Raw genomic sequence first — 27,397 nt, 5'->3', positions numbered from 1 at the left:
AATTTTCGGATCGAAAATCCTTTATTGACTGGGCTACTAGTATAACTGAGAAGCAGAATTCCATAAATGATTGATCCAACAACTCTCTGCAGTGCCTGGCTACATCGTAAATCATTAGAGTCAAGTGATCTTATTTACATTTCTCTTTTCCTTAATTCTTTCCTTTACCCTTTCACCACCCAAACCTATAGGTAAAAATCACTCTGACTTACAGCATAGATCATCAGCCGGGGTAAGTTTTAATAATAGAGTTTTTCATTGCATCATGAATGGATTCATTAGTATTTTTCTGCCAGAATATATTGAATATTAAATCGATCAAAATTACAGTCCACTTAATCAGAAATTTGTATAACTACTATTTATAAAAATGATTCAACTATGACTGGGAGTTTGAAGATTATGGAGATAGGTAAAAATTTTTCCGAGCAAAAGTTTTTTGAGTGCTGTGACATACAGGTGGAATTGGATAATCAATGTATGATTCTGTCATCAATATATAGGAGTACTGATGCTAGTGTTGATATATTTTTTGAAAAGTTGAGTGCCTATCTCAAAGCATTAGAACCATTTTTGAACTCGCATGGAATAATAATGGGGGGGGGGGGAATTTTAACACAAATATAATGAAGAAAGATAGAGCAGCAAATTGTTTTAATAACTTATTGAAGAGTTTTGGTCTGAACTTGAGGATTCTCTTGCCTACTAGAATTACTGAGCTGACGTCAACCTGCATTGACAACATTTGTACAAATTTTCCAGTCAATAAACATGAGGTGATTGAGTGTCATATATCTGATCATCATGTTGTTTCTATCACTTATAAACAGCAAACTGGGAGAATTGGTCGTTTTAAAAAATTCATTGCCCGGAATTTGAATCGCCAGAACCTTCTGGAGTTGAAGAATAGATTGAAACTTGAGAATTGGGCTGATGTGTACAGTGAAAATGATATTCACAGGAAATATGATACCTTTGTCAAACTATTCTTGTATCACTTTGATATTTCGTGTCCTTTCAAAAGAGAAAAAGATCCACCACAATAAGATAAAATGGATTGATGAGAAAAATTACAAATCTTAAGATTAATATGGTAGACCGTTATGAGGAATGGAAAGTCGACAAAACAACTGAAAAAAATATATACTACAAGCAAGCTAAAAGATTGTATAAAACAAATGTTGCACTTGCTAGAGCTTGTTGGTATAACAGAAGAATAGAAGAGGCCAGTAATAAATCTAAAGAGTCCTGGAAAGTAGTAAACGAATTTAGGGGAAAGGGTCAGAAAAAAGTTGAGAAGTTGATTTTGAGGAATGAGGACGAGACTGTTAAAAATCCTAAAAAGATAGCAGAGATTATGAATACATATCTTGTTAACATTGCAGAATCAATTAGTGATAGAATAGAGGGTGGAAAGAGGGCGCAAAGTGTGAAAGAGCCTGAAGTACAAAGTAGAATACTGAATTTTGTTGAAATAAATGAATCCACCCTTAAACACATAATCTCTGAGTTTTCGCAAAAATCTTCAGATGGTTTGTATGGAATTAGTATGAAGGTGGTAAAATTCTGTGTAGAAGAAATAGTCTCGCCTTTGTTACACTTGATCAATAAAACAAGGAATTTGTCCTGATGGCTGTAAAACAGCCAGACTCAAACCTCTTTTTAAAAGTGGGGACAAAACTGATTTGAATAATTATTGGCCAATCTCTCTGCTTCTGGTTATTTCTGAGATATTGGAGAGAGCCATTTGTAATCAGCTTATAGATTACCTGGAGGATAACGACATTCTTTGTAATAAGCAATATGGTTTCCGCAGATACAAGTCTACCAAATTGTTACTAATAGATTTCCTCAACTACTGTATTTGATGCGATTGAGTCGGGAGAGGCGGTAATCACTTGTTTTGCCGACCTCTCCAAGGCTTTTGACTGTGTAAATGTAGATCTGTTAATGAATAAACTCAGACTTCATGGTTTTGGGGGCTCTGCATTGAAATGGATGGATTTGTATATGACAAACAGGTATCAAGTCACAGAGATTCAACATGAAACTAAAAATAAAATAAAATTCACACGATCAAAGCCTAAATTAATTGTTTCTGGGGTCCATCAGGGTTCTATTCTGGGCCCCTTGTTGTTTTTGATCTATGTGAATGATGTTGCAGGGTCGGTTCCCATTGAGAATCTGTAAGTTTTTGCAGATGATACGACTCTGGTGACAAGGAGCCAAGACTGGAGAAAATTGGAAATTGAATCCTATGTTAAGATAAATAGTCTGTGCCAATATTTTGCAAATAATAAAATTGATGTTGAATGCCTCGAAAACAAATTATATGTGTCTACAAACCCATCAGAGTAGGAGGTTAAGACACAATGAAATACCTAAATTATTCATTGGAGAGTCGGAATTGGTAATCAAGAGCTCAACGGACTTCCTAGGAGTGAAACTGGAGGAAGGGCCTGGTTGGGGGGGGGACAATTGGATAAGATTGAAAGTAAAATAGCGATTGGAATTTTTGTCTTGAGGAATTTAAGTGAATTAAATAATAAGCCTATATTGAAGTCGGTCTATCATTGCTTGGTGGAGTCACATATTACATATTCAGTGGCCTATGGGGAGCTAGAGAGAGTAACCTTCAGAAAATTTCAATTTGTCAAAAGAAAGCATTGCGCACTATGTTGAGATTGCATCCACAAACACATTGTAGGGTCTATTTCATTGAAATGGAGATTTTCACTGTTCCCTGGTTCTATATTTTGGAAATGTGTGTATATATTAGAAGGTGTTCACCACAGACTATTAATAAGACGCATGAATATAATACACGGCATAAGAGTACCTTCTCAGAATATCATAGATTGACTTTGTATGAAGAAAAACCCAGTTATATTGGTAGAAAGATTTACCAAGTACTACCAATACGGTTGCGGGAAATATTAACGATAAAAGAGTTTAAACGATGTTTGAAATTATTTCTAAAGGAGGAGCGCTTTTATAGTCTGAAGGACTATTTTTATTACTGTAATAGAGTCAAAGACAAATAGTAATTATATACTAGATATAAATTTCATGAAAAATTAATGGTGTCTCGCTTTTGCTAGCACTTTGACTTGTCTGACGCCGTTGAGGCCAACCAGATGTAATATATATCTATCTAGATAAGGTATTCTGGGAAGTGTTCCTTCGAAACAGCCTTTTTTATATATCATGTCCATTTTGTATGGATGGAAAGAAAGGTCTTCGTGAAGAATCCTCCTCACAAAACAATCGGAAAGTCCAAGGGCAGACACATATTTGTGTGCTGAACGCCTTGGAGATAGCAAAATTGAAGCTCTCACTTTCTCAATGTTTTCACGTGATCAAATTAGCCGTAGATTTGTAGATCTTTGTTTTGTTGTACTATCTGTTTTTCTAAACGTAGAGCCTCACGAAACATCTGATTTCTCGTCTGGAACACGGGTCCACGGGGCTAAATTCACCCATCTCGAAAGTGACTACTAGCACTCTGCTATGTTATCAACTAACTGAATAGTGCGTATTTCAAAAATCTGGTATGGTACACTCACACAACTTTCCTTGCGCTTTGAACTGTAAGCCTCATTCTTAAATGAGAATAATTTAGGGGAATAACATAATGACAATTGGCGGCTACATAATTAAAATTACGATCATACTATTGTATATAATTGTTTTTAGAGTACATTTTTCTTTTTGTAATTTATTGTGAAATTCGATGATTTTTTAAAAGTAGTCAAAAAAGCTGTTCTACAGATGAAATATCTCGACAATGGTTGCGTTCAAAGCTACTGATCAATTCCACCGTGTTTTTTTTTACGTTCAGTAAAAAAACTGATCACAGATGAACCACAGAATGGAAAATCGGCTTGTATCCTGACGCCAAAATCCGCCATCTTGAAAGAAAGTGTAGCATTGAAATATAGCGGTAGTTTCAATTTCTAACAAGATGATGTAGTCATGTCAATACAATACCTACTATTACTTCAGGCCCCACAACTAATTAATGACGTCAAAACATGTAGATTGATTCTTCTTAGATCATAAAAGTAACTTTTGTTACTGTATCGATTTTTTATTGGATGGAATACTATCTAAATTTCAGATTAAAGACACTTGTATTTTATCAAATAGAAATTTTATTGAAATAAAAACACTTTATTCCACAAATGCAATAATTTATCCATACTTTCAGCTTGATAGACATAGGCCTACTCGATTCAGTGATAGAGCTATTGATAAATTCATCTCAACCAAAAATACTTAATAATAGCCTGTATCAGAATCGAGGGAGAGGTAAATCAAAGATAAACCAAATTTGATGTAACTATTTTTTAGGAAAGAGGCTCCTACAAACTTGATCACAATAAATCTGTGGTACAAAGAAACCCATCAGGAGACTGTTTTTACTTTCCTTGCCCTATTACCATAGGTAAGGAAAGTATTGCTTTCCGAAAAAAATTAAGGTACCCCAATTTGTAAATTTCTATACGTTTCGAGGTCCCCTGAGTCCAAAAAAGTGGTTTTTGTGTATTGGTCTGTATGTATGTGTGTGTGTGTGTATGAGTGTATGTGTGTCTGTGTACACGATATCTCATCTCCCAATCAACGGAATGACTTGAAATTTGGAACTTAAGGTCCTTCCCCTATAAGGATCCGACACGAACAATTTCGATCAAATGCAATTCAAGATGGCGGCTAAAATGGCAAAAATGTTGTCAAAAACTGGGTTTTTCGCGATTTTCTCGAAAATGGCTCCAACGATTTGATCAAATTCATACCAAAAATAGTAATTGTTAAGCTCTATCAACTGCCACAAGTCCCATATCTGTAAAAATTTCAGGAGCTCCGCCCAATCTAGGTAAAATTCGATTTTAGATTCCCAATTATCAGGCTTCAGATACAATTTAAACAAAAAATTCCAATGGAAAAGATTGAGCATGAAAATCTCTACAATTAATGTTCAGTAACATTTTCACCTAAAATTTAAAATAAGCTCGAAATTCGAGAAAATGTTATTATTTCAATTTCAAACTGTTGGCAACTATTGATTCTATTAAATCATTCACTATGAAGAGATAGCAGACCTCGTATGTCTACAGCGTCATTGTCCTGACACCAGCTGGCTCAGATCTTTGAATTAGTAAACTTCAGATGCGCGGGAATACTAGCGTCAGGTAATCAATTTTCGTAATGCCGGGTCTACACGACAACGATATTTGCGTAAACTTGGCTCAAAGCCAGGTTTACGCAAATCTGGCTTTGAGCCAAGTTTGCTCAAACCTCCGTTCACACGACACCAACTTTAACAAAAACCTGTATTATAAACTAAACCATAAATATAAATTCAATACGAAGTCTTTGAAGTGTTTATAAACTGGAGATGAATAGTAACTCAAGCCTCCTCCTCCCCCACCTCGACCTCCTCCTCGACCTCTTCAACCCTCCACCCTGCCAACTACTACTCCTCCTCCTCCCACAACTACTCCTCCTCCTCCAACTATTCTTCCTCCTCCACCTTCTCCTTCTCCTCCTCCTCTTCCTCTTCCTCATTCTCCACCTACTCCTTCTTCTCCTCCTCACCCTACTCTTCCTCCTCCTCCAACTATTCCTCCACCCCCTCCAACTCCTCCTCCTCCTCCCACTTCTCCTCCTTCTCCTCAATAATAATAATCAAGAATACTGCTTATCAAGTGAAGAACGAATAACTATATCTATTACATTACTATAGAGTAAATAAAATAATTATTATCCATTAAAAAATCTTCCTTGTTTTTGAGTATTTTTGAGAATTGACCTCGCACATATTTAACTCGAGGGTGCTGAATCCGAATCTGAAATCGCGAATTCTCTATCTTCATTTTGAAGCGATTCAGGTTTTGATGGATAGATGAGACATAATCGTTTCCTAGAAAAATTTACGCAAACCTGGCTGATATTGATTGAAGAAAGCACAAACCTTCAAACCTCATTAATTCACAACGATCTCCCGTCTACAGGACGCAAACTTCGTTGTCGTGTAGACCGGGCATAACGGCAAGGAAAGTTGTGTGAGTGCGCCACACCAGATTTTATTCAGTCAGGTAAAACCTTTAATATTATGATTTTATGGACAGTTCCAACACTTTGCATTTACTTTTTAATTTATCAGTTCAAAATTTCTCTCACACACTTTATTTACACTGTTCTTCCACACTCTAATTACACTGTTATTTCACATTTTATTTACACTGTTCTTCCACACTTCAATTAAATTTTCCACTCACACTTTATTTACACTGTTCTTCTACACTTCATGTAAACCGTTGTTTTGTAGAATTGAAGTTCTTTCTCCTTATCGCTCGTATCCATTCTCGTTTCAAAGTTTCATCTTTCGAAAAAGAAAATACCGTACGGATCGAAACTTTTGGAGTCTTGTTATAATTCCCGCAACAATTAGGTACACAACAAGGTGTAAGTGCACGTCCAGTGCCAACATACCTATTATCAAATTTTTGGTTAGGATCGATTTAGTAAGTTATTTTGAGCACAAAATCACAAAAATTAAACGGCGCTCACTATTGTTTTTTAAATAAACTAAGTTCAAAGTAGCACAATTTTACATGCATTTAATCTATGAGTAGCAGCCATTTTGATTATTGAAATCATCAAATTATGATATTCCTAATCTGAGTTTTCCTAACCCAAAGCTTTTCCTAACCTAAGCTTTCCTAACATAAAGCTTTTCCTAACCTAAAGCTTTTCCTAACCTACAGCTTTTCCTAACCTTAGCTACTTATGGTTGCTACTTATAGGTTAAATGCATGTAAAGTTCTGCTACTTTGAACTTAGTTTATTCAAAAAACAATAGTGAGCGCCGTTTAATTTTTGTGATTTTGTGCTCAAAATAACATACTTAATCGATCCCAACCAAAAATTTGATGACAGGTATGTTGGCACTGGACGTGCACTTTAGCCCACAAGGGTGTACCATGATTTAAAACCCCAAATTCATTATTACTTTTCACAAACGAATATTAGAAGAATGATAAACAAACCATATTCATTGAAATGGAAGACCGTGAAAATTGAATTTTTAATTCTAATTTTGTTGATTATCATATCAGATGTGATAACAAGCATCAGCGCTCTTATTTCGCTTGCTTACCGCCAGTAGATCATGGATCTACATGTGATGACGTCATAGTTTATTAGAGATCAGTTGTGGGGCCTGAAGTAATAGTAGGTATTGGTCATGTGTCGTGGTCTTGGTGCACTCAAGTTTTGGTTAGATTGATACCTTCCATTCTGTATGTATTCTGTGGCTGAACGGTTGATCATGAGTCATGACTGAAAGATGTTTCGTCTGCTGCTTATTTGTACACAAAACTAGAACCTAACCTATCTCATTGTATAATTAATTGAAATGAAAAACCATCAATTGATTGGAGTTGTTTAAAATGCTTTGGATGATATTTTAAATGTTATTGAATTTATTTAATCATGCATTTCTGTGCTCCCAAATCTTCTTCTCTTCTCTCTCTCTCTCTATATATATATATATATATATATATATATATATATATATTATATATATGTGTATATAAAAGGCTAAGCCCTGACAGACTGAAATCACACCACAGCCCAAACTACTAAGCCCAAAAACTTGAAATTTTGCACAATTGTTTATGGTAGCCTCAAAACATCCACTAAGAAAGGATTTTCAGAAATTTGCCCCCCTGAGGGAGCTGGGGCCCCCCCAAAATTGTGTACTTTTTAACCGCTTATTTCACAGCAAAGTCATAAGGAACTTTTTTGTTCAGCTATGAAAAAACTTAGACCTATGCAGAAAAATTCTGACCAGGAGCACATAGGGTCCAGGAGAGGGTATTTTTCGAAAATTTTGATGTAAAATCACACTACAGCTCAAACTAATTGTCCTACAGACTTGAAACTTTGCACAAATATTCTTCAAACATGCTAGACGCGCACTAAGAACGGATTTTGAGATATTTTGCCTCTAAGGGTTTCAAAGGATGAAAAAGGGTCCTATTAAGTAAGCTTATGGTAAGGTGAACTCCATATGGAACTGAGATAATTGATACATGATATTCTAACATATGTTGTAATCATTGGAAAGCTTAAAACAATTTTATCAATTAGCTGATCGAATTGATTTTGCATTGATTGAGAGCGCGAGCTTACCATGTGTTTGTTCCATCGTTGTATGCTTGGCCAGTTCAGTTTGCGCCTTCTATCAGCTGTATATGGAGTCTCATACATTCCGATTAGAACAGAGCACAAAGGTTTTCTTTGGTTAGGAGTTTATTGATAATTCTTTTTTCAAATTCAAATTTTATTGCCATCAAAAATCACATTGAAAACTTTCTTAATAGACTACAAGATTACAGAAACAAAATGTCAAACATATACCTACATTTATTTGTAGCACGGCCAGAGAAAAGACAAACTTGAGAACTAGCCGTGAGTTAATTAAATTCAAATTCAAATTGGTTTATTCATAAAATATTACATATTCACAAAATATAAAAGTGTTATAAAATTACATGAATAAATTCTCCCTGCCTGGATGATTTGTCCGTGTGCAGGGAGGAGTCGCAAATTATCAGACAGAGGGCAAACACTAGCAATAATAAAATAGATTACAAACTATGAATAATAAATAAATTTGAAAGCATAATAAGAGAGTTTATTTTAATAATAAATTTTAAAACTCAAGATAGGAAAAATACAATAAATAAATAAAATGAAAGTGTCAGCTTGACAGCGGTTAAATGGCTGAGTTGGGAGTAATATAGCTTTATTAGCATGGTACTGTGTGTATTATTTGAATGGTATTTTGTGTTCAGAACTAGAAATATTCATCTATATGGAGAATGTAGAAGAGCCTCCGCAGCATCTGAACCGATGCAGAGCAGCCACCTGCTCACTCTCCGCTTGTAGACGGCACTGCTAACCCCCTCAGTAGTTGAAATCTCGGCCGGTACATTACGGTAAAGCCAATGGGCTAAATGAAAACAGTTTCCAAGTTGAATTGAATTTCTTAAACGGGGAAATTGAATATTTATATGCAATCTGTTTCTAGTGGGATAATAATGTTGAATTTCATTGAAGACAAAGTTACTTTTTTTTATAAAGGCAAGTAAATTTTTTATAAATAATTGTTTTATATTTAAAACAGGGAATTCTTGGAAAAGTAAATGTGTTGGATATCTATGATTTTTGGCCAATAGTGTTTTAATAAGTGCTCTCTGTGAGAACGCAACAGGACGCAGGACACCCAAGGAGGCACCGCCCCACGCCAAGATGCCATACTCAAGCAATGTCTGCACATATGCATAGTAGACAGAACGACAGTGCCCAGCACTCAGGACCCTTCCCAGCTGTGCAAAGGCATAATTCATCTTACGCAACCTCTTGCTGAGGTACTGCACATGGGCCACCCAACTCAACTTGTGGTCGAATATTATGCCAAGATATTTGTGAGTTAAGACTTGTTCTATCTCAGGACAGTTACAGTCATTGGAGAATGGGTCACCACATGAATGCATCCTGAGCACCCTGGGCCCGGGGCTATTACGAAGGAATATAGGTAAACACTTGGATTTCGAAATATTAATTGACAACACATTGTTGTCAAACCAATTTTTTAGTTTAACGAGATCAGAGGAAGCATTATTGAATGTTTCAGTCCATGTGCAGCCTGTGGACACAAGTGCAATGTCATCGGCAAAGAGGAATAATTGACCATGTAGGTGCAACCTGGATATGTTATTGATGTAAATGAGGAAAAGTAGAGGGCCCAAGGTACTCCCCTGCACCACTCCATAATCAACTGCAATAGAATCACTGTCTGTGCCATTTAATGATATTCTCTGTGTTCTATCTTCAAAGTAGCTTCTAAACCATCTTAAGGTGAGATTCTTGAAGCCAATTGCTTCAAGTTTTGCAAAAAGTATATTCCTATCTATTGAATCAAAGGCCTTGGATAAATCCAGAAAAGAAATTAAAACTTGTTTATTGCTAGGTTGTGTGGTAACATACTTGTTAATTTCAAAAAGAGCAGTGGATGTGTTTTTAGAGGTTCTAAAGCTGTACTGGTTGTTAGAAATGATATTGTTGTTGTCTAAGTAATTATTGATTTGGATTTTCACACATTTCTCAATTATTTTAGCTAGAGCAATCAGAAGGGAAATTGGCCGGAAGTTACTTATAATTGATTTTGAGCCAGATTTGTATATAGGTAGGCTATAACTTTAGCCAATTTGCAAGACTCCGGAAAACTGCCAGAGGAAATACTGAGATTAATTATGTGTAAAAGCGGGATGAGCACATTATCCTTCAACAGCTGAGTGGGAATTGAATCCCAACCCAGCGCAGAACGCCCCCTCATGCTGCCCACCACAGTCAGCAATTCATGCTCAGCAACAGGACGAAGCTCAAACACGGCACCGGTAGCGTAGTCGGAGTCCCTCACCTCAGATGGACCAGAGGGTTGGATCACCACAGCCAGACGCACCCCCACAGAGGCAAAAAATCTATTGAAATCATTAGAAATTTCTTCCACCTTTGGGGGAGGAGCAGGGTTGCCGTCATTGAAAGCGTCAACCGGAAACTTATCTTTATGAGTGGGCTGACCAGAAATCTCATTAACAACTGACCAGAATTTTCGAGGGTCTCCTCCCGCTGTATCTATTTTATTTTTATAATAAGTGAATTTAGCTCGTTTTATAGTTGAGTGAAGGACATTTCTATACCGTATATATCTATTTCTTAGAGCCAGGTTGAAAGGTTGATTTTGTGACTGTTTTCTAAGTTTGTCTCTAATGCGGATTGAGTTTACCAAATTATAAGTGATCCATGGTTTGAGCCTCGAATTTTTTGCGTTATTAACAACTTCAACAGTATTGGATGATATTATATTTTGTAAGGTACTGATAAAATTAATTGAGGATGTGTTTAGATCAGTTACAGCTGTTACGTGATCCCAGTTTTGATGAGATAGTTGTTCAGGTCTTTTGTTTTCTCGGGTGTGAAGTATAATACATGTAGCAAAATGATCTGTCACTGCTGATTCTATTACTACTGATTTTGCAACAAATTTACTCATCCGTCTTAGAAAAAAATGGTCTAAGCAGCTATTACTGTCCGGTCTTGTAATGTTTTCTATGCACAGTATCAGATTTGCCTCACATAGCGTGTCCAAATAATCGTCACATAATGGATAAGGATTAGGCTGTAGAAGATTGCAATTAATATCTCCACCAAATATACATCATTTGGAATGGCGAAATTCATTATCATAGTATGCAGAGAGACCCTCGATGAACTGTGGAAAGCTGGAATTAGGACTATGATAAACGGACAACAGATCGAATTTAACCCCCTCCCAATTGAAATTAATAGATAAGCTCGTGGCCACTCCACCCAGCAACAGCTGACTGCAAGTAACGGATAGGCTACTATCAATATAGATGACAATACCATCGCTACTATTTAAGTTATTATAGGACCTATGCAAAGTGTATCCATGAATGTTATTTAAATCACTATCATCCTTAATCCAAGCTTCCGTAAGGATAATACAATGAAATTTTACTTGAAGCCCTTGCAAAAGAACTATGAAAGAATCAAAGTTTTTATTATAACTACGAATGTTTTGGTGGATAACCCTAAACGCCGTCGATTTGTCAGCATCAATATTAGCAAAATTATTTATATCATTACAGATAACACAGTCTATTAAAGGAGAATCATAAGCATCTGCATCCAGATTCATTATCTCTAAAGTACACAATAAAAGAAAAGAAGAAGAAAATATACAATAATTGTCGTCGCTTGCCACTCATGGTGCTTTATATGTTAAATATAAAATTTAGCAAGCCGCAAAAAAGATAACAATTCATTAAATTTAGCAAGCCGCAAAAAAGATAACAATTCATTAAATTGGATAGAGTTGAATACAAAGTTATTATATTAGGCTTGGTAAGTTATAAATCATGTACAGTATTTGAATTTTATGTATTTTTTTACTGACAATGCCTTTATACATGTGTATGTTTTCGGACAGTCGCGTTTAATCTATTCTATTCTAGTAGAAATAAGAACTACTTATTGGATCTACTTACAACTTATTGGATAGATTATGATTAAATAAAAGAGATCCTATAAATAAAAAACAAATAATATTAATATATATAAAAGAATAAAAGAAAAAAATATGAAAAAGTAGTTCACTGAACTATCATAATATTATAGAAGAATGTACATGTTGTGTACAATATGCTGAAGAAAACAGCATAAGGATTAAACAAAAAATTCTGTATTCTTTGCCGACATCCTTCACTGAAACTTGTAAAAAGAAATAAAAAAATGTATTACTTTATGCAAGAATATTTATCAGAAGTTTCATTTTTATTGCACTCTAATGTTTGAAAGTTTACTTTTTTATTGCTTGAGTGAAAGTTTGTGCTGTAAAAAAAATGTATATATGTATATTTTTTTACAAGATGAAAACAAATCTCGTCTGATAGAAATGCTTATAATCCAGTTGTTTCAAATTCAGTAAGTTGAGGATAGTATTACCATATTGTATTGGTTTTCTTGTACTAGAGTGAGTACCTATAATATAAATATTGAACATTTTCCATTCATTGAATAAAATCATTGAATGCATGGGATAAGTGAGTTGAAAACTGTCATCAATAAAGCCATTTGGAGGAATTTTACTTTGTTGAATGAAATAAAAGAAAAGTTCATCTAGAAGAACAAACAAGACATCATCATGCTCAGAGGAATCAAAAACGAAAAAACGTAATAGATGTCTAGTATGGCAAAAAAAAAAAAAAACAGAAATTGTATAAAAACAATTTGAAAGCAGAGTATCCTCTCCCACACCGATCATAGTGTTATCATTATCTCAAATTTTTGAGTGGAGACTTATCACCACTTATCTGCTTTACTGATTAACAATAATAAGGTAGATACAGTACTTTTATCTTAACTCACAACACCTCATTAAATCGTAATGTTGGATTGTTCGAATGTAAAATGTCTATTTATACAGTTAAACTTGTAGAAGAATGAGGAGGTCCCTTTAATAGGAGAAAAAGGAAGAGGATCATGGATATAAGAAAAAAAAATTAATAATATTAGAACGGAAAGGATGAAGCAAAAAATATAAGTAAGCAAGAATTTTAGTGCACTACATAAGCATGATCGGCTACATTAAGCTACATGTTAGCCTATGCATTTGCTAGCATTCAGCATGCAAACCAGAAAGTATTATTAATGATATGCTTTGATTTGTACATTATCAATCATTCAATAGAGTGAAGGAAGGCTTTGCGATATAGTACACCACAATTCCTCCCCCAATATATATGAATACTGTTGAATAAAAATTTAATTAACTGAATGAATAGTTATGTGATCTAATTGAGAAGATAATTGTTCTAAATGAGAGTGCAATTCTAAATACAATTTTAAACAAGTGGGTTCAGCCTACTTGTAGCCAACAAATTAGGTTATGGAAATTTCTGAGAAAACCACATTTTTCGCTTATAAGGAGTATGAGTGAGAGAGAGGTAAAGGAGTTATGGAATAAATGATAATAAAAGCACTCACTGATTGTCCTTGTCCTCACCACTCTTATCCTCGCCATCATTGATGTTATCTGTTGGTTCAGGAGTTTGGGATGCGGATTTAAACTCCTCAAGTTGGTCCAAATTCATGATCCAGAACACAGGGCTTGTTGCGCTTTTCCTGGGTAACACTCTTCCTTTGCGGACCCATACGGAAGTCAGTTTGTTCGTCTTCAGCAGGGCTCTCGCAGCATTGAAAATGGAACTTGTATGCTGCGCCAGTTGTTCATTTATGTAAATCTGTCTGTTTGGAAATTGATTATGAAGTTCTACGGTAGAAAGACCTTTCCTCTGCTTCCTCGCATGAATCCATTCCCTTTTCGTCAAACGAGAAACAAAGTTCACGACAATAGGCGGCGGGTTATTTTTATTTCTGTTAGGTAGCCTATGCGCTGCTGAAACATCATATTTATCGTGTCTAATGTTCAACAAGGCTGCTATTCTTTGTAAAATGGAGAAAACATTCTCACCCTTTGTAACAGGGATGCCAGTGATTATAACATTGTTTTTTCTTGTGTGTTGCTGAAGATCAGCAACCTGCAATTTCAAGAATTTCACTTCACCACAGAGACAAGAGTTTTCAACTACCAACTTATCTATACTTTCTGTGTTCTTACCACTTTTTTTTCAATATCATTGAATTGGGTTTTTAGCTCACTGACGTCTTTTTTTACCGATGTTAAATCGACTTGGACTTGATCAAGTTTAGCGTTTGTTTCTATTCGGAAAGCTTTGAGAATAGAAGCTAGACTGTCCTGTTCACTGTCTTGATGACTACACATTTCACACTTCCAGTTTTTTCGAAGGCTGGATTTTTTATTTGAGTCACTAAACTTATCGTCCAAACAAGCAGGGTGAAACGCACCATTGCACGCTGTACGCTTGAAGCAGTCTTGCTTGCTCCCTTGAACACTGGAATTACACTTTTTGCACGTGTCTGACATTTCCAAAAGTGATAGAAGAAAGGAAACTAAAATGAATTAAAACTACAAACTGAGAGAATTCGAAGAGTTCGGTATTGCGGAATTCAGGCAGAAGCACGGAGCAGCAAATGACAACCAGTTAGCGAGATAACGGACGGTTCGAAAGTAGATGTTTAATCATCGGCTGACCGACTGCGACCTTAATATATTTATTTTTTTGTTAATATTTTGTGAATAAAAATTATGAGTTGATGAGAGATGCAAGTAATTCCTTATATTTGATCCGAATGGTTATTCATAATACAGAGTCGGGCTCATTGCAATCAAAAATTTTTTATTCTGTACGGTAGCTAATAAATTTCATACGTATTGATTGTCCATAATGTATCCAGTGTCCATAATGAAAGTAATTGAACTACTCAAAATTAATGGCTTAAGCCTACTGGTCCCTCATAGATTTATAGTATTCCTGGTGATTGAGGCTCAATCTTTTTCAGCGTTGTCTATTAATAGTAAAGATTAATTTACAACTAGCTTACCCAGCGAACTTCGTACCGCCAATGTATCTCATGTTACACTTGACTTTATTTGGTGAATCATGAAATTTATCTGACAATCAACATGTTCATTTACATCTCAATACGGACTTCCTATGTGCTTAGTCATGCAGCATTCATTATTCCGAAAACATATTATTCTTCTCAATCAATTGGTAGTAATATCTAACAGTAAAGTTTTCAATTAAAAAAAAAGTTTATATCAGTGTTTCAAAGAAAAATATTCAATATTTTCATAGCTGTAGATTGTCGATATATGGTCCAGGAAATATGCGATGTACGATGAATCACACAGAATTCCATATTCTTTCCATTTTAGGATGAATATAAGCTAAGCTAAATTCAAAAAATTGTAAATTATTCTTTAATTCTTCAGTAATTAATGGATGCAATATGAATACTATACATATATACTATACTATATAATATATATATATACTCTCTTTCATTAGGTAAATAATTTTTTTAAACATTTTCCAGTTTCTCAATGATAGGGGAGTGATAATATCATTTGTATAGGTCTTCTAAGGAACCATTATCAACAGCTGGTACCAATCAACTACACTTCAACTCCAAACTACCGTTTTAATACCAGTACACAATAATTTTATCACAGGGTGATATGTTTATTACAGCTGGTAACTTTACATGCTAAATCATATTATCACAATATGATCTTGAATCATGATCATCTTTTCGTTCTTCAGTAGCCGCTCGGCCGAAAATTGCGAAAACATATGTCTGTAAAATGGATTAATTAATTATTATTATTAGCCCCCCTATTAAAATTTCTGTTCAGAAACCATCCCCAATACTCACACAACATATTCCCAAAGTTTCATGCCGTTATGTCAAGTAGTTTTCAAGTCTACAGGGAACAAACATACAAACAAACACAACAAACATACAAACTGATTCAAGATCATATTATTGTGATAATATGATTTAGCATCTAAAGTTACCAGCTGTAATAAACATATAACCCTGTGATAAAATTATTGTGTACTGGTATTAAAACGGTAGTTTGGAGTTGAAGTGTAGTTGATTGGTACCAGCTGTTGATAATGGTTCCTTAGAAGACCTATACAAATGATATTATCACTCCCCTATCATTGAGAAACTGGAAAATGTTGAAAAAAATTATTCACCTAATAAAAGAGAGTACCTATATATATATTATATAGTATAGTATATATGTATAGTATTCATATTGCATCCATTAATTACTGAAGAATGAAAGAATAATTTACAATTTTTTGAATTTAGCTTAGCTTATATTCATCCTAAAATGGAAAGAATATGGAATTCTGTGTGATTCATCGTACATCGCATATTTCCTGGACCATATATCGACAATCTACAGCTATGAAAACATTGAATATTAGAGGACCTTGCAACAAAAAGGATCCAGCTCCACACTTTGACCAATTTCAGGTTAAGACATTTTCCGATTCCAAAAAAATAGCTGCATCGATTGGTGCAATCAGGATTCAAATCCATTCAAAAACAACAGAGATAGCATGGGTGTCTTCTTTGGGTTGGCGGAAAAAAGATCCAGCTCCTGGAGCTGACTCGGTTTTGGCCCAACCGAATATTCATATTCAAGAGGCAGTGCTGAAATTCTGGCGGCTGTGAACAGCTGGTTGAATCAGTTTGGCGCGTTTCTAACCTCAATATCTCTTTTGTGCTATAGTATATGCAAATAAAAAACTTATCTTAATGAAAACCATCTATAATTTATTGCAAAGATACCCTTGATATACCTGAAATTGGGGCAAAAAAGATTCAGCTCCAAATTATATATATATATATTTGATCAAAGAACAAGTAGAAACATCTTCAAACTCACTTAGAATGTGTGTGGAGACATATAGAATAACATAATGGTAGCTCATAACTGATAGACAAAGAGTTTTTTTTCATAAGGTTTTTATTGATCTCAAAAACTGGAAATTTGGAGCTGAATCCTTCTTACTGCAATGCCCTCATTTTTCTTTGAAACACTGATGTAACCTTTTTTTTTTTTAATTGAAAACTTTACTGATAGATATTACTACCAATTGATTGAGAAGAATAATATGTTTTCGGAATAATGAATGCTGCATGACTAAGCACATAGGAAGTCCGTATTGAAATGTAAATGAACATGTTGATTGTCAGATAAATTTCATGATTCACCAAATAAAGTCAATAAAGTCAAGTGTAACATGAGATACTTTGGTGGTACGAAGTTCGCTGGGTAATCTAGTACATTATAATGGAGTCCATTATAATTGTAAACAACCTCGTATAAAAAGTATAAATAACCTAGTATTCAGCCATGCCTGTTTACGTTCAGCTACTCTGTCTGTTTACGTTCTTTTCCATTGGTAGAGAAGTATGATGAGATAATTAGTGAACGAACCGGATATGACGTATTTGTTTTTCTCAGTTAGACCAAAGACCTTGAAGAGGTATAAACCCACAATGCCTTTGCCTTCCCAGTGCAAGCTCTTACTTGAAATCAAAGGCTACCATTGAGGTATTTTAGCGCGAGATGTTATATAATATAATAATGTATATTTTGTAATATTATAGATTACAGAAATCTTCAAGATCTTTAGGATGTAATAATCTTCCAGGTTGTCCCCTCAATGTGTTCTTTTGAATAAACTGCTCTACCTACCTACCTACCTCATGCACGAGAAGGAGGTTACAGAGTCCATTTCTCAAGGATGGGATGGACCCCCCTGTTAGTTTCCCAGGAAGGAGACTCATGCCAGTTGATAGAGTTGATAAATACTATACAGAGTATGAATTTGAAAAAAATCGGTCAACTTATTTTTTAGAAAATCGTGATAGTAATTTAACAAAATTCATTTTTCTCAAGAATATTACGGAGCTCCTGCAATTTTCCCAGAAATGAGATTCATGTCAGTTGATAGGGCTTATAAATAGCTATCCAGGGTATACATTTGAAGAAAATCGTTAGAGCCGTTTTCGAGAAAACCGTGAAAAACATGATTTTTTAGTCATTATCCGCCATCTTGAATTGAATTTCTTTTTCGGATCCTCATGGTATAAGGACATTAAGTTTAAAATTTCAAGTCAATCGGTTTATTAGTAATGGAGTAATCGTGTTCACAGCCATACACACACACACACACACACACACACACACACACACACACACACACACACACACACACACACACACACAACACACACACACACACACACACACCACACACACACACACACACACACACACACACACACACACACACACACACACACACACACACACACACACACACACACAAATCATGTTTTTGGACTCAGGGGACCTTGAAACGAATAGAAAACTTGAAATTAGGGTACTTTAATTTTTTTTGAAAGTAATACTTTCCTTACCTATGGTAATAGGGTAAGGAAAGTAAAAAAGAAAGTTAAGATTCCGCACTCTGTATATGATGAGTTCTAGTTGCATCAACTCAGAATATACTATTTGTTTAGCATTTTAAAAGTAAGATGCAATTGATGAAGATTTTATATCTACTTAATATATAGGATTTTCATCGATTTATTTAGAATATTTCAGTTAATAATAGGAAAATGGAGAATGAAGAACCTCAATGGACAGTCAGACTACATTCGAAAACGTTGAATACTGGGCTCAAAACTGTCCTACCTTGACCCAAGCAGTGGGTTGTATCATAGAGAAACAATAGCTTAAGTAGTTATCCCATGGTATAGGGCGTTTATGTCGCAACTTTTACTGTTATCTCAAGCCGATAGTCCACGTAGTTCTTTCCCGTGAAGCTTTATGACGGTGGTAGTCTCTCATATTGTGCCGTTCATACACTCTTACCCGGTCAAAAGAGTAAAAATCGACAGTAATCGGCTTGAGATAGCAGCAAAAGTTGTTTCTCTATGGTTGTATTTACTCACTTTTACTAAATTTACTTTCTCTCAAACCATGACTGGTCCGATAATAATAATCTATCAAAGGTTAATAGAGCCTTATCTGTATGAACTATCGCAGTATGCAAATTATATAAATTCGTTGTAGATATTTATAATTTTTTTAATTCATGAATATTTTGACAGTATTCCGACTGTTTTATAATTGATTGAAACCGAATTTTTATCAGTACTGTATACCCACAATTTTGAAGCTCATGTGGCATTTTGCACTTCAACTCATTAGCCATTAGGAACCTCATAATGGCACATTTTAAAAGTGAACTGTTCTTGATGAAAAGAAAAATAAATTAACTTATAGAAAATTAACATATTTTTCGAAAATTTCAAGTTATGACAAACTATTGATTTTCTATGAAATCTTATATTTATCGAAATAATTGTAAAATGTAGGAGTAGGTTCTTAAGTTAGTAAGTTACTTTTTATAATATCCTACAATGACTCTCCTTTAAAAACGTGTAGGATACTTATTACTACTTCCAAATAACTAAATTTCCACTGATTTGTGTTTTGGAATAACTAAGACACAGTTTTGGAATGACAGCTTTTGAAGAGCTGATAGACGAAGAATTGGTTAATGAACAAGTAATTATATTAATTTTATTTGCTTTGAATTTAATTTTTTTTAAATGGTGTGTTGGTACTTCCATGCCCCATAAATATTTTCATATTTTTGACTTGATAAAAAGCTATCATCAGTGTGAATAGTCTATCATTATAATATTCTATTTTTTTTCTTTTTTCAGCAAAATGGTTAAACTTCTACCCCTAGCTTGTAGAAAGGCTTTTATGGAGTCAGTCTTGTTATTTCCGCGAGGAGTGTTAGCTGTTATTAGGCCTCCATCGGATTGCATGCCAGTAAGACACAGCAGCTCAAGCAACCAAAATCAAAGTGAAGCGCAAACTTCAGTGGTCTCAAAACCGTCAAGATGTCAAGTACAAGCTGTCTTCGTTAAAGTAAAAGAAACCACCAAGACTGTTACTTATTTAGGTGTTATCCTGGCTGGTGTTGGTCTTACCGGCTTAATATTCAAAACGGTTATCAAAGGGCTTTTTTCAAAGAAAAGTCCAAATAATATTTACTCTCTGGTATTGGAAAGATGTCGGAATGATCCCAGATTGCAATATGAATTGGGTTCGCCAATTACGGGATATGGCGAAGAAACCAGACGTGAAAGAAGGCGTCATGTCAGGTGAATATTATATTTTACTCTAAAATTTAAAACTTGAAATTTGTCCACTTATATTTGATGGATTTCATCCACAATCTTCGCCAATATTGTGAAACCGCATTTAATTTCTTACAAATGTTTGATAATGTTGTTTATTCCAATTTCTAATTGAAAACAATTATAAAGTCAGTTAGCTTTACTCGAGCTTAGCTCACTTCTGAAGCTAAACGTCCAGATCTCCATAAATATAAAAAATATTTATTCACAGAATGTTGCCAAATACTCCTGATTTGCTTTGTGTTGATACTACAAAAACAAACCCTCTACGCTTATTTGAAGTGATAAGTTTTTCTTTAATGAAGATAAATATAATTCAAGTGGAGTAATAATATTTAGCCTTTATTCAATCACGATTTACGAAATTTACAATTTCTCATTAAGAGGTGATTGAAGGTTGGCGAAAGATGCAGGATACAATTAGATGCATTGGATAAAATTTCCATGTCCCAGAAAACGAAGAAATTATTCACACTAAATAAAAAAATGCATATAATCTGAATGGCAGTTGATTTATATTATTGGTTTTTATTTTCAAAAATACAAGAAGTATGAACTTGAATAGTTTTTCACGCTTTGATGGAATGCATTCAAGCTACCTTTACTAAATGTATATGAATATAGTATTTCTTCCATGGTTTTTAATGTTCTTAAATAATTCAGTATTTTCTCGTTCCAAAAGTGATAATTGAGTGAAATATTAGGAGCCTATTTTTGGCTATATTTGAGCCTATTTTTTTATTAATTTAATCCATCTAAATGAAAAATTGGTAGTTTGCATTTTTATTTTGGACTAGAATTGTGTAGAAATTATGCGTGGAAGACAATCCTTATTTTAGAATGAATAAATTGCTTTTATTTTTACTACATATCAATCTAATTATACAAAGAAAAATGACAGTTATTAAGACCAGCATTTAACCCTTGGTCAGCGATCATTTCATTCATTCAATCAATCCTTATTTTGGAATGTGCCATCACGTAAATTTTGAAGAAAAATAGCACAAGGATCGCCTTATTATTTTATCTCACAATGATTTTAAATTAGAGTCATTCAAAACATAAATAAATAAAGGATAGAACTTTATTTTATCTGTAAGGTAGAACCAAAGCCACCTCTAATGACCTATAAGAGGTGACTGGTAGAACACCAGTGATGGGCCACTTTAAAGTGATAAATGTTTTATTTTCTCCTATTTTTAACTTTCTATTACTTACTTTTTATTTCAGTCATGTTATTTATGAGAAAGATGGCGTGGAACATTTGCGAATGAAGTTCTATATTGAAGGACTTCACAAAAAAGCAACTGTTCATCTGGAAATGATTGAGGTGATAATTCAAGTTGCAATTCACCTATTCTATATATAATATAATAAAGGAAAGAACTGGCTTATACACGTACGGGACAGGAAATTCACGACTGACGCATCATCACGTCTGAAGTACTGAGCTGATGAACTTGAAATTTTGCATATAGATTCTTTATTTACCGAGGATGGTTATAGGCATTTTAAAACTCTTCAAGATCTCATTACGTCAAGGTTGACCTCAATGCTGTTGTCAATTTATGGAACACAACAAGAGTGATATAATGTGTCACAGATTTGTCACGAAACTACTTTAAGAACGAATAAAGAGAAATGAACGAAATAGAATACACATTGAGACATAGAAATTATAGAACCCAGAGATATAACAATGCCTATGGTAAAAGAGCTCCGGAAATCAGAATACCATTTCTTTTAAATTCATTGCCATTAGAGTTGACAATGTTACAGAGTAAAAATGAGATTCAAACAAAACTTAAAGTGCACTTCATAAGAATAAATAATTTTGATTAGTTTCAGGAAGGAATATTGTGTATTATTGAGTTTAAAATTATTTTAATTTTAGAATGAAAATGTATTATGATTTAATAAATATTTGTGTCAGAGTGAATAATATTAGGTAATATTCCAAATTGATATCTTGTTAATTGTCGCTTACCGAGCAGTCTTTATCTATGTTCTATTTTTTTTTTTATGTTCTATTTTCAAAGCTCAACATGACAATACAATACAACCAAAGTGTAATAATAATAAACGGTAAGTGAAAAAACCACTGGCATAAGATGACTCTTGTTCGCCAGTGGGAGTAGGAGATGAAATTATAATATGCTTAACCTGATTTAAATTGATTTAGCACAGAAGCAAATATTTTTACAGAATAGTAAATTCTGAAACGAGGAATCGAAACAGAATTCACAACAAAAAAATTAAAAAATTCTCTCGAGTATCTTAATATACTATATAACTATGGTACTCTCTTATTCATATAGTGATCCATAAATACAGTGTAAACAGGGTATATAGAACGCATTTCATGGTAAATGGGAAGAGGGATAATCATAATATTCTTATAAAAACAAAAAAATTCACAAAATATTAAATTGAAAATAAAAAATTCTGGCAAATCGTAATTCCCATACGAAAAAAATAACAAATATTCAAATTGGAATAAAAATTCTGGCAAATCGTAATACTTCTACGAAGAAAAAAAAACACAAAATATATTGGAAAAAAAATCTTGGCAAATCGCAATTCCTATACGAAAAAAAATCACAAAATATTCAAATCAAAATAAAAATTCTGGCAAATCCAATCTCTTATGTTATTAGGGACAGTTTTGATACATGGAAATTCAATGAGATCTGAAGGTAATTTATTGATTATTTTTGGTGCTATATAAATAAGCTGCTTACGGATGATTGTCAGATCTGAGTCATAACATTTATATTTATTTATATTGTATCTGGTTCGTTGATGTTCGTTATTTATTTTAAAAAATATATTTTTGTTACTCTGAAAGTATTTAAAGACGTTCAATACATACAGCTGGCGGATTGTCATCACTTTAATTTCATTGAAGGCTTGAATAGAAGGGTATATCATAGGTCTATTTAGTATTGTTTTTATAATCATTTTTTGTATTACAAATAGAGCTAATAGATGAGTGTTGAATGCTCCCCCCCAAACCACTAATCCATATTGCAGTAGGGACTGTACAATTGCAAAGTAAACCATTTTTAACATTGGTATCTGGAGTATGGACCGCAATTTATAGAAATTATAGGATACAAACTTTAATCGCTCACACAAATAATCAATGTGTCTTTTCCATTTAAATCCTTCATCAATAATTATACCTAGGTATTTGATGTGGCTGGTTTTTTCTATTTCAGGGCAGTTACATGCAGCTAAATTATTGTTAAAATTCTCACTATTAATGTGCAGTTTAAGTACACAGTTCGTTTCTTCTCTTCCAGCAATACTCCTTGAAAAAGCAATATACTTTGTTTTTTTTAATATTTAAACTAAGGGAGTTGAAATCCAACCATCTTTTTAGTGTAGAGACGCCTTTAGCTGCCGTCTCATAGGTCTCATTCCATGTTTCACCCCCATACAACAACACTGTGTCATCTGCGAATGAATATACTTCCCCTCCATTCAACTCTAATCTAAGTACTTCATTCACATATAACAGGAAGAGGATAGGTGATAAGACAGTGCCTTGAGGGAGACCATAGCATGAAAGAGGTATTTCACTTACTGAGTCATCAAGTGATAAAATCTGTGCTCTATTTGACAAGTAGCTCTTGAACAATTTCAAAGGTAATCCTCTTATGCCAACCCACTCTAATTTGTCCAATAACTTATCGTGAGACACAGTGTCATAAGCTTTTGCTAGGTCCAGGAAGATAGCTAGGGTTTTCTTTCCTTGGTTCAAACGATCTGAAACCGCGTTCGAGAATTTGATCAGGGCATCATTTGTACTCTTTTTACTCTGAAAACCAAACTGATTCTCTTCTATTATTTTGTGTTTGTTTAAAAACTTAATAATCTATTTTTTATCAATTTCTCCATTATTTTAGTCAATGAACTTAATAAACTAAATTATGGTGCAATGGACAAAACAGAACAATCAGTTTAAAAAATGAAGAAATATAATCAGGTCGATTAAGAAAACAGAACTATTGTTATGGATTGTTTTATTGTATGTAAAGTATTATTTTTATATATCCCTCAAATAGCTTACAGCTAGAGGGATACTATCGCACTCTTGTAATATTCAAATAAAATAAATAAATACTGTATCGTTTGTAGAAATTTAATAGATTGTGAGAATCGTATAACATTACCTTGGATTTTGGAATAGTAGGCTATCTATCTAGAGAAACAATCACTAATAACATGTTTTTGCCACACTGCACAGAAAGCAGCTGTTTTCCAGTCCCTACGTAGATCTGAAAGACATTGTTTGCAGACGACTCTCGTCTGACGTCAGAACAGGTTTCTTTCCGGCCTAGGCCAGAAAGAGTACCCTTTCCAGCCGCTAACATGGAACTAAGAAAAGTGATCAAAAAACTTTTCATTATTTGTGTTCATTATTCAATAATTAAAACATTTATAATAATATCATCTTATTGTCATTTGAAAGAATAAAAAAGTATAAACTCAACCTCCCACATAATTGAACATCATCTTTTAGGTTATTTAGACAAATCAGAATAAAAAATAAAAATACTTGGACAATTTCCCGATATTCAGATTACCTCAGATTTGCTAGAGCTATCACCTTCCACTTCTGCTTTCGGAAGTGCTTAGTAAACAACTATTCTCATATATATATATATATATATATATATATATATATATATATATATATATATATATATATATATATATATACAGGGTGATTCATAATTATGGTAAAAAAATTCAATACGTGATAGTAGAGGTAAAAATAAGAAAAAAAGTTCCTATAAACATATATCCATAAACGCTTCATTAGCGAGCTATACAGGGTGAAAGATTTCGCCCAGAATTCAGTTCCTCTGGTGAAGTACACCGATGCTGAATTGTTTGGGGACTAGTTTTGAAAAACTTATGCTGAACTCATATGGAAAAATATCTGAAAAATTGAATAAAACTAGTCTGGAAGCTGTAGTGTGAGTAGTTTTTGGGAAAAAAGTTGAAATATGCAAAAAATCTAAGTAGAAAAACACAGACTTCTACGTTTGATGCCCAATAACTTTCTTTAATGACCAGTAAACAAATATTTTTTCGCAATAAAAATTGTAGAGAATTTAATTCTGAAAAGAATTATGTAAGCTGTGTAAACTAAATTTGATTAAAAGTTGAATAAAATGTATTCTTATGTAGTACATTAGACCACAAAATTTGCTGTTTTATGAGGAGAGAACTAATAACTCATAGGTTGTAGCTGATTGCAAATAGAACATTGATTTTAAGAACAGCTGTTCCAAAACAGCTGATTTATTTTGTTTTGAATAAAGAAATATTTAAAAGAAATTATCAGCTAAAAATTATTTTCAGAAATATTTTAGCTCACTGTTGAACAAAAAACAAACTGTAAGTTAGGCCTACTGTAGCCGCGCTGTGTTTTTTGTTTAACCTATTAACCAGTTATTTGTAACCATTTCACTTTGTTTTTGTGTTAAGTGTTAACTTTTTAAGAAATGGCAGGTAATTTTAGACATTATTCATACTCCGAATTAGCTAACATGCATTTAATGTATGGAGTGGGACACTACTGTAATAGTACTGAAGCAAGACGTTTGTATCAAGAGAACTTTCCTAACCGAGTATGTCCAAGTTCAAGGTTTTTTGCCACTATTTATCAACGTCTGTCTGAGACAGATTCTTTGATATCCAAAGAGCACATTTATGCAGGCAGACCTCGATCTACTAAGACTGTTGAGTTAGAAGAACAAGTTCTCAATGAAATTTATGAACATCCCGAGAAGAACACAAGAGAATTGTCAGTGCAGTTTAATGTCAATCAATCCATTATTTGGAGGATACTAAAAGAGCAACAATTACATCCATACCACCTCCAGAAAGTTCATACTCTATTGCCACGAGACTGTATTCCCCGTGCTGGTATTTGCCGATGGTTTTTAGTAAAACTTGTTTACCCAAACTTTTTAACAACCGTTTTATTTACCGACGAGGCACACTTTACAAGAACAGCTATCGTTAACGTCCACAACTAACATATTTGGGCAGCTGAGAATCCTCATGCCATCAATCCCAATCTTCCACAACATCAGTTTTCAGTAAACATTTGGGCAGGAATCATAGGAGATCATCTACTTCTGTTCGAGCTTCCTCCCAGGCTTAATGGCATAATCTACTAGTCTTTTGGTATAAGTTTAATGTCACTTAGATATGCTATTTTCATATAAAAAAAACTTTTCATAAAAAACCGAATATTTTATTTGCAATCAGCTACAACTTATGAGTTATTAGTTCTCTCCTCATAAAACAGCAAATTTTTGTGGTGTAATGTACTGCATAAGAATACATTTTATCCAACTTTTATTTAAATTTAGTTTACACAGCTTACATCATTCTTTTCAGAATTAAATTCTCTACAATTTTTATTGCGAAAAAATATTTGTTTACTGGTAATTAAAGAAAGTTATTGGGCATCAAACATAGAAGTCGGTGTTTTTCTACTTGAATTTTTTGCATATTTCAACTTTTTACTCAAAAACTACTCACACTAAAGCTTCCAGACTAGTTTTATTCAATTTTCAGATATTTTTCCATATGAATCCAGCATAAGTTTTTCAAAAACTAGTCCCCAAGCAATTCAGCATCGGTGTATTTCACCAGAGGAACTGAATTCCGGGCGAAATCTTTCACTCTGTATAGCTCGCTAATGAAGCGTTTATGGATATATGTTTATAAGAACTTTTTTTTCTTATTTTTACCTCTACTATCACGTATTAAATTATTTTACCATAATTATGAATCACCCTGTATATATTATACCTATATATATTGTTCATTTTTGTGTGTGGCGAAAAATAGCGTTCGCACCACGGGCAAAAATGTTTTTCCGGCTCTCAATCTTTTCTAGTCCTCGGCCTACGGCCTCGGACTTGAAAACCGATTTCGAGCCGGGAAAATCTCATTTTCTGCTCTAGGTGCGAAATATACTATTCCATTAAGACATTTATAAGACTTGTTGAGACAGTATCATTGTAACTATAAAAAA

General features: G+C 33.8%; 1 protein-coding gene across 1 annotated transcript in view; it reads left to right on the top strand.

Moving 5' to 3' along the window:
* The window catches only part of LOC111064578 (mitochondrial import inner membrane translocase subunit Tim21), a 39,572-nt gene that overhangs the window by 11,235 nt on the left and 940 nt on the right, over window positions 1-27,397 (top strand). Inside the window, exons 2-3 of the mRNA XM_039435724.1 lie at window positions 19,849-20,295; window positions 21,562-21,661. Of these exons, the coding sequence (XP_039291658.1) occupies window positions 19,853-20,295; window positions 21,562-21,661 (543 nt within the window). The 5' untranslated portion in view covers window positions 19,849-19,852. The remainder of the gene's footprint in view (window positions 1-19,848; window positions 20,296-21,561; window positions 21,662-27,397) is intronic.

The sequence above is a fragment of the Nilaparvata lugens genome, chromosome 9, assembly GCF_014356525.2.
Source record: "Nilaparvata lugens isolate BPH chromosome 9, ASM1435652v1, whole genome shotgun sequence".
Lineage (NCBI taxonomy): Eukaryota > Metazoa > Arthropoda > Insecta > Hemiptera > Delphacidae > Nilaparvata > Nilaparvata lugens.
Note: the sequence above shows the minus strand (reverse complement) of the source record. Positions and strands in the feature narration are given on the sequence as shown.